The following is a 12,956-nucleotide window of genomic DNA, read 5'->3' as shown; positions in this document are numbered from 1 at the left end:
AGGAGGTGTTGGCAGCACGTCTGAGAGTGAAGACCAGGGAGATGTTCTGGTGCAGCCCGTTCAGTGCTCTGCTCTCTTCTTTAGGATGACATGGAAGCATACCGGACCCAGAACCGCTTTCTCAACTCTGAGATCCACCAGGTCACAAAGATCTGGAGGAAGGTGGCTGAGAAGGAGAAGGCCCTCCTGATGAAGGTGAGGGCTGGGGGCCCAGGTCTGGCCAGCTCTGTCTCCGGCCACCCTTCCCGTCCACTCACCCCCTCACCACTGTCTCACTCTCTCCTCTTGACCCGACTGCTCACCCTCCAGACTGTGGCCTTGGTGAGCTTTATCCACATGGCAGAGATCTGTGCTCTGCTGACTGCCGCTTCTGATCACGGGGTGAGAGGAAGGGGCAGGCAGCCACCGTTGTCCTACCTCCCCACTTTGTAGCAAGCCCTGGCCCCCGTCTAAAGTAACTGCCCCGGGATTTAAAGGGCCAGCAGCCTTCCCCCCCACCTCCTGCCAACTTCATACTTCTCTTTTTCCCCTTTTGGGAGCCAGGTATTACCTATATATTCCAAAACAACCGCAAATGTGGGGGAAATTAGAAAGTGACCACACGTGTCCCGGGAAAGGCGCAGAAAAGACCTAAGAACTTAAGTTTGTACCTCAGGCTGCCCTTGAGGCGTAAACAATCAAAACAAAAACAGCAAACCCTAGAGTAACGGAGGGAATCTGATTTCCAGAGTTAGCACTGTCAGCTTTAATGATATAGTGGCTAATAGTTATTTTACAAGCAAAGGCGCGTTTATTCAGGACTAACCAGAGGAGTTGCAACTTGGGATCCATGAACTGTGGTGAACCGCAGGCAAATTCAAGGAACAGGGAAGGGAAACTTGCTTTTTATAGGGAAACGGGAAGGGTTAGGAGGGACTGTGATAACCAGAAAGTCCACTAGAGGAAACCGGGAGCCCCAGGTATGGAGGCTGCCCGTTGGTTGGACTGCTGAAGTCTCTGCTTTTCCTGCTGGAGAATGAAGCGGAGGCGCCTGCCGGTCAGAGATGTAGGTGTGCGCTTCTTCCTGCTTGGAGGGATCAGCGCTGCAGGTGACAGGGCCTGAGAGGTCCCCGTACAGGCCTGACCCGACTCTTCTCTTTGCTGAGCTTTCTTTAATTCATCCCACCCCACCTTATTAGGTTCAGATGTTCCATTTGCAACAAAATATCACGAGGCATCCTAAGAAACAGGAAGATATGGGGGCAGGCAGATGGGGAATGTGCAGTGTGTGCCCCAGGAGGTGGGGGAGAGGTGGTGTGCTGGAGGACTAGAACAAGCCCCCCAGGTGACATTAGAAGGCACGAGGGCAGTGTCCAGAGCTCCACGTCCATCCCCGGGGCACTGCTCGGGTGTACCCCCTACCGGGAGCCTGCTCTGGGCCAAGTGCCCTGCAAGGGCTTCAGATGCCTTGGCTCATCCGAGTCACACAGGAATTCTGAGGCAGAGTCTGTTGTCCGCAGTGTTCGGATGAAGACACTAAAGCGCACAGAGGCTAATAATTCCGCTCTGGTCACCCCGCCTAGGGCTGAACTAGGACGGGACTGCAGGCCATGCGAGGGCCGGTGCTGCCCCTGCCCACCTCTCCCCTCGTGTTTCTGAGTCCAGCTGCAGCCCCGGGCCTGCTTCTCTCGCCTGGAGCCCTTTCCGCCTTCCTGTAAACTCCTGCATTCAGGGCTCCTCTCCTGTTCATATGAGTGGCTGGGGTGGCGGGGGGCGGTGGGAGGTGAGAGCTGGAAGAAGGGCTGGACCGCCTAAAGCGGTTCGGGGCTCTGGCCCGAGCCCAGCCAGGCGGCCTGACCACCGCCACCCCTCCCTCCCGCAGTGCGCCTACCTCCAAGCCCAGAACTGTCGGGTGGAGAGCAAGTACCTGGCGGGCCTACGGAGGCTGCAGGAGGCTTTGGGGGCGGAGGCCGGCGAGTGCTCCGAGCTCCTGAGGCAGCTCATCCAGGAGGCGCTGCAGTGGGAAGCCAGCGAGGCCTCGGCCGAAAGCGCCGTGCTCGGCCCCAGTGCCGTCAGGTGAGCCGAGAGCAGGGCTGGGTCTGCGGGCCCCGGGTGCCGCCGGCCACCCTGCTGCCCGTCCTGCTGCCCGTGTGTGAGCGCTGCCCCCCCCACCTCCTTGCACCGTCAGACAGATGAGCGTGTGGATGGCATGAACCCCATTTTATAGCCGAGAGGCGCTGCAGGCACAGAGGCGCAGGCCCCGCCCGAGGCCACACAGCGCGTTAGTGTGGCTGACATGGGCCTGGCTCCCGAGTTCTGTTTTCTTCCCGCTGCCCCAGACTGTCTCCCAGAGGTCTTTGTCAGAGAGGGGAGGAGGGGACACAAGCCACCTGCCTCCTCTGAGCCAAGCCTTTGCTGAGGACAGTGGACCTGGGCAGTTAAATAAAACAGAAGGGGCTGTGGCTGGGGTCAAAGGTCCCTAGAGGCTGGGTGGTCCAGTGGCCGGCACCCAGGCTTTGGAGCGGATTTGGCTTTCTCACTGTGTAACCGTGGAAAGTCACTTTACCTTTCTGAGCCTCCTACTCAGCCTCCCTAAGGCGTAGGCTAAGATCACCAGCTTCGCAGGATCATGAGGATTAAATGAGACGGCACAGGCAGAGGACGTAATGGGGCAAACGAATGCTGACTGGTGAGAGGCTGTGTGGGGTGGGTCTCTGCTGCCCGGTCCTGCTGCTGCTTGTGCTGCCTGCTCCCTGTCTGGCCTTGGGCTTCCTGGCTGCGGAAGTGTGGCTGTCCAAGGGTAGTACAGGCCTCCTCGGACCTACGGCTTCATGGAGTAATAACAGGGTTCTTTTTTTTTTAATACTTATTTCTTTGGCTGCATCAGGTCTTAGTTGCAGCATGCAGGATCTTTGTTGCATTCTGCGGGATCTCCCATTGTGTCGCACAGACTCTAGTTGTAGCGCACACGCCCCAGAGCGCACAGGCTTCATTAGCCGCAGCACATGGGCTTAGCTGTTCCACAGCCTGTGGGATCTTAGTTTCCCAAGCAGGGATTGAACCCACGTCCCCTGCATTGCAAGGCAAGTTCTTAACCACTGGATCACCAGGGAAGTCCCGAGGGCCCTTTATATTTGCACAGAATGAATGAGCATATCTCGTTTAGCACTTGCTATGTACCAGGCACTGTCTAGCCCCTAGCAGTTTACATCCAAGGATCTCACTGGGTCTCCATGAGGCAGTGCAGAGGCCCTGTACCCACTGTGCAGAGCAAACAGGTCCGGAGCACTGAAGTGGCCTGCCCTGAGTCACATGGCCAGCCTACAGTAAAGCCCCGCAGGCTCCCTGCCCGGGCCCCCGCTCTCCTCGCTGCCCTTTATCTGGGGAAGGGCCTTGCAAAGCGTCGCTGACCTGGGCTTTTGCTGGCAGTGAGTATGACGAGTACGGCTTCCTGACGGTGCCCAGCTATGAGGTGGAGGACCTGAGGCTGCTGGCCAAGATCCAGGCACTGGAAGTGCACTCCCACCAGCTGCTGGCCCACGAGGCCGTGCAGCGGCCACTGCGGGAGCGCTGGGCCGCCCTGGGCGAGCTGGCCCCCTCAGCAGAGCTCAAGCAGCTGCTGCGGGCGGGCGTGCCCCACGAGCACCGGCCACGTGTCTGGAGGTGGCTGATCCGCCGCCGCGTCCAGCACCTGCAGGCCCCCGGCTGCTACCAGGAGCTGCTGAGCCGGGGCCAGGCCTGCAAGCACCCTGCTGCCCGCCAGATCGAGCTGGACCTGAACCGGACCTTCCCCAACAACAAGCACTTCACCTGTCCCACCTCCGGCTTCCCTGACAAGCTCCGCCGGGTGCTGCTGGCTTTCTCCTGGCAGAACCCCACCATTGGCTACTGCCAGGGCCTAAACAGGTAAGCTACGCGGCCGCGACCTTCCAGGGCACCTCTCTGTCCCGCTGGAGCCACCCAAGGAGCCAGGGAGGTCGAGCAGACGGGCACAAGCAGGGGCAAGAACAAGTTGAAGACAGAGTTGGGCCAGAGCCCCAGGCTCCTCGCCCCGTGCCCGCCCCGTGACGCGCCCTCGGGGTGCTGCCGCTCCCACGGAGAGCACGCGAGAGGGCCGCTGGGGTCGTGTGGCCCGCTGCTGGCTCCCATCCTGCTCGCTGCCTGGGTCAGGGGTCATGGCTTTGAACAAAACCCACTCGGAGGAGCCCAAGGAAAAGAGATTTGTAAATGTTCCAGAGGGAGCTCCCGGGAGTCGGGAGAGGAAGCAGAGCCGGGGGCAGACGGTCGTTGCAAGCCACGGCGACCGCTGTCTCTAGTGGGGCCACAGCACAACCCAGGGCTGCCGTTCGTGCCGTCCCCGAGACTGTGCAGCCCTCCCTGGAGGTCTCTGACCCCTCGTAATGCACGGCCGCTTCCTTCTCTCAGCAGACCAGCCTCACTCATTCTGTGGATACCTCCGGCCCATCAGGACTGTCAGAACAGAGACCTTAGCCCCTGAGTCAAGGCTTTCAGCAGCCCACTTGTTGACACCCTCATGTCGCAGGCCTAAATTCCCAAAGGAAGGAGTCTGGCCCAGCCTGGATTAATTCTGGTTCAACAGCAGGAGACAAGGGATGGTAGGGCGGGGCTGGGACGGGGTGACTTGGTAGGGCCGGGGCTCCGGCCCAACTCTGTCTTCAACATGTCCTTTCGCCTGCTTGTCCCCATCCGTTTGACCTCTCTGACTTCTTGGGAGGCTCCAAAGAGACAGAGAGGTGCCTTTCCAGTACTGTGGGGAGCTCTCAAGGCTGTCCCCATAGAGGTGGCCTAATCTCAAATATTTCCTAAAGCAAGTTTTGGTTCAACTTAATTTAAACACATATATACTCAGACAAAATTTACATAAGCCATTCATATATAAGCTCTTTTTTCAGAATAATAAGTGTATGCATTTACTTAACACCAAATAAATATTCAGAGTGTCCCTACTCAAATTGGAATGGTTCCCAAAGGTAGCTGTTTTTAATACCTTTTTCCCAGCTCAGATTGGCTGAAACTGAGGATTCGTTGTTTAGTTGCTAAGTCATGTCCCACTCTTTGTGACCCAATGGACTGTAGCCCGCCAGGCTCCTCTGTCCATGGGATTTCCCAGGCAAGAATACTGGAATGGGTTGCCATTTCCTTTTCCATGGGATCTTCCCGACCCAGGAATCCAACCTGCGTTTCCTGCACTGGCAGGCGAATTCTTTACCACTGAGCCATCAGGGAAGCCCTGCACATGCACAATTTCTGGGAATTCAGAGTTACACCTGAACAATAATGCCCTTGGAAACTTGTTCAGATTTCACACCACTCTAAACATCTGCTATAGGGGATGTCCGTAGAAATTTATACATTTATTCATTCAGCAGCTGAGCAGAAACATGCTCACTTATCTGTTTGAACACGTTAAAATTCAGAAAGGACAAACTTTTGAATCCTCTTTAAGATGAGATTTGAAGGGAGCGGAAAGCTGTGAGATTAGTATGTATGATTTGTACATTTCATGCAAAGGTCGGGTAGGAGCTAAGACTTAATGAGAGCCTGCTGGATGCCAGGAACATACCTGATGTCATCTAATCCTCAGGAAAGCCCTGAGAGGTAGGCGTTGGTGCCCACATTGCCCCACTGACACAGAGAGTGTCTGAGAAGCTAAGGAACTTGACCTGGGTCTCACTATGCATAGGGGCTGAGCCAGCTGCTAACCCTGGTCTCCAGCCCCCAGACCTGGTCCTTCCTACCGTCTGCCCATACAAAGGGAGCTGTGGCAGAGTGTGCTGAGAGCACGCAGAAACTTTTCTTCCTGATCAGATTTAACTTTTTTGAGAGCAAGAATGGGGTTAGCCACATATGAGTTTTGGAGTCTAATCTATGCTGAAGGAGCAGGGGGAAATTCCCATAGCAGGAAGGAAAGAAGCTTCTCCCGGGGTGGAAAGAGGCTGCACAAAGGCTGCTGAGGGCTGCAGAGGAACAGCTGAGACCAAGGCCTGAGGAATTTCTTTCCTTTCTTTGAACGCTGTATTTATTGGCTTTTAGGCAGATATTCATACTATTGCTTTAAACAGAAGGTTATTTGTACAGTCCATGGGATCCCAAAGGAGTCGGGCATGACGGAGCGCACACACACACACATGTGTGCGTGCACACGCATGCACACACACGTGCACACACATTTGTAATAGAGCCTGTTGAAATGTGGAGAGTGTGCTGTATTCTCTCAGAGGCCCTTCACATCCGGCCCCTTTCACTTGTCTGAGCGCTACTATCCATTAGAACTGCATGTGTGGCATCTCAGGAGGACAGAACCTGCTTATATGCAACAAACCCAGCCTGTTTAGAGCAAGACAGATACCATAGTAATGATTTAATGCTAGTTCAGAGCAAACTTTTAAAATTCATTTCTCTCTAATATCTAAGTAGAGTTATTTAAAGTATTAGTAGTTTTTTCTTTCCCACATCACCCTCCTTTGCAGACCTTCTCAGGCCTGAATGTATTCAGCTGGAGTCTGGCTGTAGCCCCAAGGGGTTGCTAGGCCCCTAGTGAACGCCAGCAGCCTCTCATCACTGACCATTTTCTCCCCACCAGTTTTAAGTGTACAACTCAACAATCTGGAGTAATTCACAGCGTTGTGTCGCTATCACCACAGTTCAACTTTAGAGCATTCCCATCACCCCTGAAAGACACCTTGCACCAATTCTCAGTCACCCTCCACTCCCACCTGCAGCCCTGGACAACGACAAATCTCCCTTCTGTTTCTGTGAGTGCTCTTGTTGTGGACATTTCATATGCCCGTCATATGATGTGTGGTCATTTGCATCAAGCTTCTTCCCCTTAGCATGTTCTTGAGGTTCATCCTTGTCATACCATATGTTTTGTTCTTTTTTTACCGACCTACTTTCCACTGCATGACGTGCCACACTTTGAGTATCCACTAACCAGCTGATGGGCGTCTGGATTGTTCCTACCTTTTGACTGTTATGAATAACGCCATGAACATTCCTGGGCAATGTATTCTCAGAGTCTCCCTGGGGACTTCCCTGGCGATCCAGTGGTTAAGACCTGTGCTTCCACTGCAGGGGACACAGGTTCGATCCCTGGTCGGGAACTAAGATCCTGAATGCTGTTTGGCACAACCAAAAAGACAAAAAAAAAAAAAAAAGGATTCACCCTGGGTGAAAAATCTGCCAGAGAAGGAGAGAAAATAGTGCTTCTTCCAGGCAGAGCACTGGGGAGTTTTCTCCTTTTTTACCCACGGCCTCTAGAGCCTCGTGGTAACTCTGGGGCAGAGGGGAAGCAAAGGAGATAGAGAACCCTGAGCCCAGAGCACCCGGTAGGTGCCAGACAGTGAGCAAGATGCTGGTGTCTGTCTCCTTCACGCCTCACAGGCCTGGGAGGGGGAGACTGTTAGCCCCACTTGACAGGTAAGGAGACAGGCTGGGAGAGATTAACACGCTTGCCGAGGTCTCAAAGCCCGTGAATGTTAAGATGAGGGTGGCTAAACCTTATAAAGCGATCTCACTGCACGTTAGGCACCATGCATGCCTGCTAAGTCACTTCGGTCGTGTCCGACTCTTTGCGACCCCATGGACTGTAGCCTGCCAGGCTCCTCTGTCCATGGAATTCTCCAGGCAAGAATACTGGGGTGGGTTGCCATGCCCTCTTCCAGAGGGTCTTCCCAACCCAAGGATCGAGCCTGCGTCTCACGTCTTCCACGTCGGCAGGTGGGTTCTTTACCACTCTCGCCACTTGGGAAGCCCATTAGGACTGCGCTAGGCAGTTCGTGTGCATTTAATCTGTTCATCCTTGTATCAGTCCTGTGATTATTACGAGGCTGAGGCTCAGAGAGGGTAAGTACCTTGCTCGCCATCACGCAGCAAGGAAGCTACAGGACGGGCATTCACACCCAGGCAACAGGACTCCAGAGGCCCTGCTCTAAGATGATCCCCATTGCTCCGTAAATCCGCTAAGTTGTCCTCTTAAAAAGCATGTTCATCTCGCCCCAGTTTCTGGCAACAGCAGCCTGGTTAGGGAGTGTGGTGGGGAGGACATGCCCCAGGGAGCTGCACCTGCCCCAGTGTGACAGCCGCAAGTCACTCCAGGCCTCCTTTCCTCCCACTCCAGACTGGCGGCCATCGCTCTGCTGGTCCTGGATGAGGAGGAGAGTGCCTTCTGGTGTCTGGTGGCCATTGTGGAGACCATCATGCCAGCCGACTACTACAGCAAGACGCTCTTGGCATCCCAGGTGAGCGGGCAGGGAGAGGATTGGGGGCCACGCAGTCTGGTGCCGCTGAATTGTTCCTAGGAGCCAGTGAATCTCTGAATCAATGAATAAACCCTGCTCTGGGACTGCTGTGATATTCCAGTGAGCTGATGGCCTTGAGAACTGTCAGGGCCCTGCCCACACCATAGGGTGCTGTTACTCCAGTGAGGACATTATGTTATGAGAGACAGCAGATATCCTAGGGAAGGGAGGAGGAGAAAATCTAGTGTAACTTGGTGTTTGCCAGCTAAGAGTTTCAGAAGAGAGGTCAGGTAACAAGGAAGCTGGGACTTGGGAGGGCGGGACGACCGGGATGCTTCACACACTCACATAATCACCTACTGAGAAGCACAGCTGCCTCTGTCCCCTCACAACCCCTCCACCGCCCTCTGGGCGCAGGCCAGCCCTGGGGTCAGGCAGAGCTAGGGTCAGAACCCGCCCCTCGGCAAACAGTCTTGTGCCCTTGGCAAGTGGCGTCCCCTCTCCGAACCTCGGGCCTGCCTGCTTCTGAACGGGAGTAGCCTTGCTTCCTGGGATTGTTGAGAGGTGTAAAAGCGAGACCATCTCCCACCTCCTCCCTTCAGCCTCTCCCTCCTCACCGCTTGTCCTATTCTTGCTGTATCGGTGCATCTGCTTGATGAAGAGACAGATGCTACTCAGAGGGAACCTTCTCACTCCCCATCAAACCTGCCAAGCCACTACCTGCACAACCCCCACCCCGACCCCCATCCTGTTCCCCCTTCCTACTTCAAGCACCCGACACTGTTTTCTCCTTCTGGGTGGAGAGGTGAGGAGAGAGATCGGGGTGGAGATGAAGACTTAGGAGTCATCAGGAAACAGGTGGTGAACCAGGTGAGGCTTGTGTTTTGCTCTGTGGCAGGGAGGCCCAACTTAAAAATGCCTGTTTGGGGAGGTTCCAGCGATTTTTTTGTTGATGGCTGTTAAGCAGTTGTTTGTGATTTTGGTGTTTTCATAAGAAGGGGTGAGTTCACTACCTTCTGCTCCTCCAACTTGAGCTAATCTCTCCTAATAGTGGCTTATATGGAGGATTATTTTTCACAGATAATGAGAAAGCTAAAGGCTCCTTCTGGCTGTCTGTTCTGATCACAGGATGGCCACACCATCTCTGGTCATGTATTTTCTGAAATGCAGAAAATTTCAAATGTACAAAAACAGAGAAAGTGTAGTGGACCGTCACATATCCATTACCTAGCCTCAATAATTATCAACGCAGGGAGCCCAGTACTGTTCTCATCTATGCTCACACCACTCCCCCTACTTTGATGGCCTGAAGTAAATCTCAGACATCATCAGTCCATCCATGCATCCTTCAGTGGGTTCAGAGGCGTCTTAAAGATTTAGTCAGTTACCCTAGGCTTTGAGCTCCACAGCGGACCTGGAGTTCAGGGTGAGGAAGGAAGGAAGAGGGTGTTCACCACAGCCGAGAGCTAAGCCTGGAAGAAGACTTACACAGGGGGAGAGGGCTGAGAAACCAGCAGTTCCAAGAAAGAGCAAGAGGACCCTAAAATGAGCTCATCACTGAGATAGGAGGCAACCACAGAACAACCATATCCTAGGCAGGGAAGGAGCCAGTGCTGGGAGTGATCAGCCAGGTCCAGTGAAACAAGGACGGAGGCACGACAGTGACCACGCTCCGCAGCATCAGCTCCGGGCCCCACGACCTTGCCCTGAGCTTCTCGTGCATCAGACCCCAAAACAGGTGCCGAGTCGTGGCTGTGGCGTCAACCGATCCCAGCCTCAGCTCCTGCTTGGCTTGGGGTTCAGGACAAAGGGGCCCAAACCCCACGGGCTCAGAACTTCTGATCTACGGAGACCTCTGCATCAGAGCTCCAACCTGGAAGGCTACTCGCCTGTGGAGTAACGTGTCTCCCTGTCAGGCTGCACCAGCTCCTCCGGACACGCTGTGCCCGCAGACGGGGCAGCCCCCGCTGGGAGCGGCCCCAGGGCAGTGTGTGGGCCGGCTGGGTGTGAGGGGCAGAGGGGAAGCAAGCAGGGTAGCAGCCGACAGGCCCTCTCCTGGCTGCAGGTGGACCAGCGGGTGCTCCAGGACCTCCTCTTGGAGAAGCTGCCCCGGCTGACGGCCCACCTGGGACAGCGCCGCGTGGACCTGTCCTTCATCACCTTCAACTGGTTCCTTGTGGTCTTTGCGGACAGTCTCATCAGCAACATCCTCCTCCAGGTCTGGGACGCCTTCCTTTACGAGGGCATCAAGGTAGGGCGCTGCAGAGGGTGAGCGGGAGGGTCCTGGACAAGTCCCTGCCTCCTCTGGGTCTTGACTCTGCCCCTGGATGATGGGAGGATGGAGCCCACCCAGCGGGGCTCTGGAGGACCTCTCTAGGGAGCCTGGCTTCATCAGCTCAAGTGCTCTGCACCCCTGAGAGGAAGTGGCGCTTCTGCCTCTGAAGACCGTCCTAGAGCTGGGAGGATTCCCCTCCCCTGGACAGGGGGCTGCAGCCACCCTGGAAGGCCCATCACTACTGCCTCCTCCTCCTCCTGTTCAGACTGAGCCCTGGATGGGGGGCTGCTCCCAGCTCTGCCCTTTTCCTTGTGAGGAGACCCTGGGCAGGCCCTCTGCTGGCCTCCGCCACGTTTCCCCATGGCAGTGGACCTCACAGTTCACCAGGCGCCCTTGGATCCATCTCTCCATGCAACTCCTGCTGGCACCCCATGTAAAGACAGGGTTACCCTCATTAGCTCCAACAGGGCAACAGCTTGCCCAGGCTCTCTGCATAGACAGACAGGCTCCCAATCCCCAGATTGCCAGCTGAGCTCCCCCGTGGGGTTTCCAGCCACCCCCCACCTTGGCTTTGCCCCACATGTTTCTTCCAAGCCTCCAATCTCTGCAGCCTGTCCAGGGCTGTCCACACTGCCTGGGGGTGTGGGTTCTGGGGCTTCCCTGCCCTGGCTCCCCATTCCCCACCCTGAACCCCACTCTGCCCCCCAGGTGGTGTTCCGCTATGCCCTGGCCATCTTCAAGTACAACGAGGAGGCACTCCTGAGGCTACAGGACAGCCTGGAGATCTACCAGTACCTGCATTTCTTCACCAAGACCATCTGTGACAGCCGGTGAGACCCGCTCCTGACCCCGCCCCTCCACCACCCCAGGACATAGAGCAGAGAGGAGGCTGGTGTTCCCAGTGTAGATTCATTAGCAACACTGATCCTTCACAGCTTAGAAATCTTTAGGGACGTTCCTCAGAATCTCTCTGTCCCCTTAACATGGCCTTCAAGGACCCCACGCAGTTTCGTTTCTAGCCCACCTTCTCCTGCCCCCAACACCCACGCCCTAGGATCCTGCCAAACAGAGCTAGGTGAGTTCCCAGGACAGCCTTCATCTCTGAGCTTCTGGCCTTACAGGTTCTTCTGCTTAGAACGCCTTCCTGCACTCCCACCAGCCCTGTCTTTGTCTGGCCCACCAGTGCTTTTTCCTCAAAACTCAGCTCACAGTCCCCTCCTCCAGGAAGCCTTCCCTGACCAACTTGCTCTTCCAGGGTTAGAGGTCACTCAGCCCTAAGCTTCCTCCGGCCTCAGTACTTACCCTTTGGGTGGAAACTGTCTTCTCGGTCAGTTTCCTCTCAGGAAGGGGCCTCAGCCGCCTGAGCGGAGTGAGCGCGGGGCGCCCAGGACGCCCGCTGACCCTGACTCTGCTCTCCCCGCAGGAAGCTGATGCACATCGCCTTCAACAACATGAACCCCTTTCCCATGAAACAGCTGCGCCAGCTTCGGGCGGCCCACCGGGAGCGGCTGCAGGCGGAGCTGAATGAGCTGGAGCAGCTCAAGGCCGAATACCTGGAGACCCGGGCGGCCCAGGGCCCCTCGGCGCCCGAGGGCTGCCCCAGCGAGGACGAGGGGGACACAGAGCCCTGACGTGGCCGCCCGCGCTCCCCAAGCGCCTTCTCGCCTGGGCCGGCAGGCCCAGAGCAGGACAGCCGTGGAGCGCTGCATGACCCTGGGCAGGTCCCTTCTGCTCTCCGGGGCCCGGTCTCCCCACTGCAACGCTGGCTTCTGAAGCCGCTGGTTGGGTTTTCTCCTCGTGAGCACACCCGGGATGCACGCCTTCTCACTGCCTCCGCAGAGCACTTTAGCACCCGGACAAGCAAGAGTGCTGTCTTTATAGGGTAGCCTTGAACATTCTCTAAGTTTTATCTGTGTACAACAGTGTAAATACTGGAAATAGTTCACAAGCTCTGGAACCTAAACAGTTCGCAGTAACTGGTTGTCCCTGGGTGGGCCTGGGGCTCCGGGATGTCACACCACCAGGGCCTTCTCAGCCCAGGACGTCCCGGCTGCTGTTTCTCAGGCTGCCTCTGCAGGGCCAGTCCTGGTTCCCGGAGGAGCTGGGTCCGTATGCCTTTACCGCTCCTGTCCTTATGGGTGACAGCGTCTCTCAAATACTGGTTGGGCTTTAGATCCAGGCCCAGCTCCCACCAACCCGTTTTCCTGAGCCTTGCACCTGCCCTCTCCTCTTTCCTCACAGCCCATCTGGGGTGTTGGGGGGTTTCCAGGGAAACCCCTGTCCACCATCAAGAGAAACTTGGTGTGGGGATTGAGCAGAGAGCCCTGGTTAGCTGCCCAAAGCCTGATCTCCCACCACCAACTTCATAGTCAGGGGCAAGAAGAGTCACCTCTTTGAAAACTGGGTGGTTGGGAGAGAGTGAGAAAAGGTGGTGAGACAGA

At 56.0% G+C, this 12,956-nt stretch overlaps 1 protein-coding gene across 4 annotated transcripts in view; it reads left to right on the top strand.

The window, feature by feature from the left end:
- The window catches only part of TBC1D2 (TBC1 domain family member 2), a 45,888-nt gene extending 33,410 nt beyond the window's left edge, over positions 1–12,478 (top strand). For 3 of the 4 annotated variants that reach the window (XM_043890618.1, XM_043890616.1, XM_043890621.1), the window contains 7 exons: positions 85–195; positions 1,862–2,055; positions 3,409–3,885; positions 8,120–8,240; positions 10,306–10,491; positions 11,224–11,345; positions 11,939–12,478. In XM_043890618.1, coding sequence (XP_043746553.1) covers positions 85–195; positions 1,862–2,055; positions 3,409–3,885; positions 8,120–8,240; positions 10,306–10,491; positions 11,224–11,345; positions 11,939–12,146 — 1,419 coding nt within the window. In that variant the 3' untranslated portion in view covers positions 12,147–12,478. The remainder of the gene's footprint in view (positions 1–84; positions 196–1,861; positions 2,056–3,408; positions 3,886–8,119; positions 8,241–10,305; positions 10,492–11,223; positions 11,346–11,938) is intronic. The other variant, XM_043890617.1, reaches the window with a different exon arrangement.
- Positions 12,479–12,956: the final 478 nt, after the last annotated feature.

The sequence above is a fragment of the Cervus elaphus genome, chromosome 29 (assembly GCF_910594005.1).
Source record: "Cervus elaphus chromosome 29, mCerEla1.1, whole genome shotgun sequence".
Lineage (NCBI taxonomy): Eukaryota > Metazoa > Chordata > Mammalia > Artiodactyla > Cervidae > Cervus > Cervus elaphus.
Note: the sequence above shows the minus strand (reverse complement) of the source record. Positions and strands in the feature narration are given on the sequence as shown.